We start from the raw sequence: 3268 nt of genomic DNA on the forward strand, positions 1-3268 counted from the left end.
ATCAATTTGTTCATTTTTTTTTTAATATATTGCATAAAGTTTATTACTCTCTAATTTCTGTGAGGGTGTTTGACTAAGGCATGAGTTTAATAGAAAACGAAAAACTTTTGAAACTTGTGATCTAAAATAAGCCATAAATTTTTTTGTGGCTATAAGTTCTCTCATTAAGGATAAAATGAGAAGTTCAAAATTATTTTTATCAAATATATAAAGATGACATTATTCTTAGAACTGACTAGAAGAAAAAAAAGAAAAAAAAGAATGTCAGTTATATTAGGACGGAAAGAGTATAAAATGTGAATTATTTATCTCAATAACCTTGATCACATTTCAAAAATATATATATATAAAATCTAGTCTCTTTTATTCATAATTGTATAATATATAAAATAAATTTTTGGGGCCTTCAATTTGGGAGGGCCAAAAGCCTTTGCTTCAGTGGCTTCCCCCTCCAGCCGGCCTTGTGTTATTCAATAGTTTACGGTAAACCAATTAATTTCGTAAATCTATTATATTATTGAGTATTACGCTAGCTATTTTAGACTTATTATGATATCTTTTGTGCTTGATAAATCTGTTCTATATCTGTTATTGGATTAAATAATCAACAACTCGTAATTTTCTAAGTAGTTAGAGTGAAGTTTACTTAATAATCAAATTTTGGTTAAAGATGATATCTTGGAGAACCACATAAATAGATTTATTGGGTTGATTATGTTTTTTCTGATTGTATATATTGGATTATCTGGATATAAGGGAAAAGGAAAATAGAATAGTAGGTTAGGTGGGAGGTAATTAGTTTTTATTTCCTTCTCTTCTTTAAAGTCTATTTTATTAATTGATATTTAGTGATTTCGAATGTTGATTAATTGTAGGTTAGATGGGAGGTAATTAGTTTTTATTTCCTTCTCTTCTTTAAAGTCTATTTTATTAATTGATATTTAATGATTTTGAAAGTTGATTTGTTGTGAGAAGTAGTGAAATCTTTCTATATTTCGTTTATTTTAAGTAGAGGTTGTGAAACAATTTATTTGGAAGGCTCACAATGTTAACATGCGATGTCCTACTAATACTTGCCACGTCGTTAATGAAGTCTTCACCACTGCCTTTTAGTTCATTCAGGACCTTCACTGCTACTTGACTCCCGTTACGCAAGCTTCCACTGTATACATTACCAAATCCTCCTTGGCCTAGTTTGCTTCTAAAGCGACCAGTGATTCTTTTGATGTCTGAATAATTGTATCTCTTTGGAAAGTATGACCCATAGTTCTCTAAGAATGCTTCAACTTTCTGGTGATCCTCAGCATTAGACTCCCAAAACCTGAGGTATTTGTACCACAATTTTTTTTCTCTGAAGCAGAGTAAAACCAACAGTCCAACAGTAAACAAAGTTGCACCTATGGGAAAAAAATGAAGTCATGCACCATCAGAGAAAATGAAATAAATTTATTCTGAAAATATATGCACTGTCTGGGAAATAGTCTGCTTCTGGGACCATTCAAATAGTATATATGTATAAAAAATAAATACAAGTTGAAAGAGCAAAAGGAAAATAATGGTATCTGTGGAAGTTTTTGGGCAGCAGAGGGAGATACAGCGTTGCAACACCGGGTTCATCTGAACCAGTACTTTTGACTCATAACATAAATTTCTTTCAAAGTCTACTAAGAACCTTAAAAAGGTTGGACCCATAGAGCTTATATCCTGGATCTGCCTCTGTGAGCAGTGGCAGTTTCAGAAAAGAATGTAGAAGATGAATTACCTGTGGCCACCGAGAGCCAGGTTGTCCATAGGTGACCCCTTTTTGATGTCCCTGCTATTAGATTGCTAACATCTGCAACACGTACTAACACTTGTGAGTTTCAGATTATAAAAACTTCTGTCTGGTTAAGAGAAAATGTCTATTAAGGAAGAAGGAGAATAAGAGTTTAATTGGGAATGGAGACAGTTTGAAGCCTGGATGTATATTTGATGCCACAAAGTGGTTGAAGCTTAGGGTCCCCATGCAGGTGTAATCAAGCATGGACATCAGAGCACGGTCAGATTGTGTGGCCTGAACTACGATGAGAAGATAATGACACAGAAAGAAGCAAACAAAACAAAAACCAGCATGGGTTGTGAATATACTCCAGCGTACGGTGGTCTATCTTACACGATCACATAACCAAGAATATTTTCGCTGTTATTATTTTCTACTATCTAAAACACGGGATAATGTTATGGCATCATATCATTTAGTGATATGGAATAAGAAAGGGCCTTAACAAATGTTAACTTAATGGAGCGCATTATATGGAGATGTATACCTTTCTGACAATAAAATTTGTTGGTTTTATCAGTCTGGCATTGACCTCCACCATAGTGACATTGGTAACAATCATCAGACAGTTTCCATTCTACTAGAATTTCGGGACCTAACCAGTTGAACAGATCACCATGACTTGACTGAATTGGCAATCTGATAAGTGTACAGTCTGCTCCTATGTATTCATCACCAGCTCGGGAAAGCTTGTAGTGTATGCTAAAGCCTTCACAGCCATTGTACATATTATAACCAGCAAAACGATCGTTCTTCTTCTGGGTAACGTTTATGGGATTATTACTGGTAGTGTTGCATTTGAAGAAGTTGTAAACATTAAGCATATTGAAAGAAATAGAAGGAGAGTTTGGAAGGGAGAAATTTTTGTTAAAAGCCTGGCAATTGTGTTGCCTCAACATGGTTTCAAGCTTCGGGTCCCCAAGCCAAACTGATGAATTAAGCTTCCGTAAAGCATAGTACCAATCTTCTTCAGGAAGCAGTTGGATTTTCGGAAATGATTTAGCATCACAACCAGACATAGAAATAATTCCACAGTTAGGTTGTGTGGAAAGAGAGAAAGGAAAGCTCAGGTTAGTAAGAGTTCCACATGAAAAGGACTTTGGACAAATAGAATCATTGCTGCTATTTGCCTGAACTAAAATCAGAAGAAGAGATAGAAGGAAACAAATAAAAGTAGAAGCCAAAGCCATATTGATCCTACTGCAATAAGAGGAAAGCTCACCAGTCTATATCTTATAAGACCAAGTGACATAACTTCCAAACACTTTCTTTATTACTGGTCTTTAGCTTATTGGTAAAGTTTGTCAAAAAGAAACATGTGGAACCAAACGTATAAGAAGGGTTGGACATACAAGGGAAAAGAAAGGTGAAGAGAAAAGGAAATGTTCGGACTTGACTTCTTGACTCTGCACTATAACAACTATTTCTCATCATTTTCAGGACCAAAGT

At 34.6% G+C, this 3268-nt stretch overlaps 1 protein-coding gene across 1 annotated transcript; it reads right to left on the minus strand.

Annotated features, from left to right (window-relative positions):
* Nucleotides 1-999: 999 nt before the first annotated feature.
* Nucleotides 1000-3009, minus strand: LOC132066151 (LEAF RUST 10 DISEASE-RESISTANCE LOCUS RECEPTOR-LIKE PROTEIN KINASE-like 1.1). Its single transcript, XM_059459525.1, has 3 exons — nucleotides 2307-3009; nucleotides 1763-1834; nucleotides 1000-1397 (listed from the first exon to the last, which is right to left on the minus strand). The coding sequence occupies exons 1-3, from the start codon at nucleotides 3007-3009 to the stop codon at nucleotides 1000-1002; spliced, it is 1173 nt and encodes a 390-aa protein (XP_059315508.1).
* Between the last annotated feature and the right edge of the window lie 259 nt (nucleotides 3010-3268).

The sequence above is a fragment of the Lycium ferocissimum genome, chromosome 8 (genome assembly GCF_029784015.1).
Source record: "Lycium ferocissimum isolate CSIRO_LF1 chromosome 8, AGI_CSIRO_Lferr_CH_V1, whole genome shotgun sequence".
Taxonomy (NCBI): Eukaryota; Viridiplantae; Streptophyta; class Magnoliopsida; order Solanales; family Solanaceae; genus Lycium; species Lycium ferocissimum.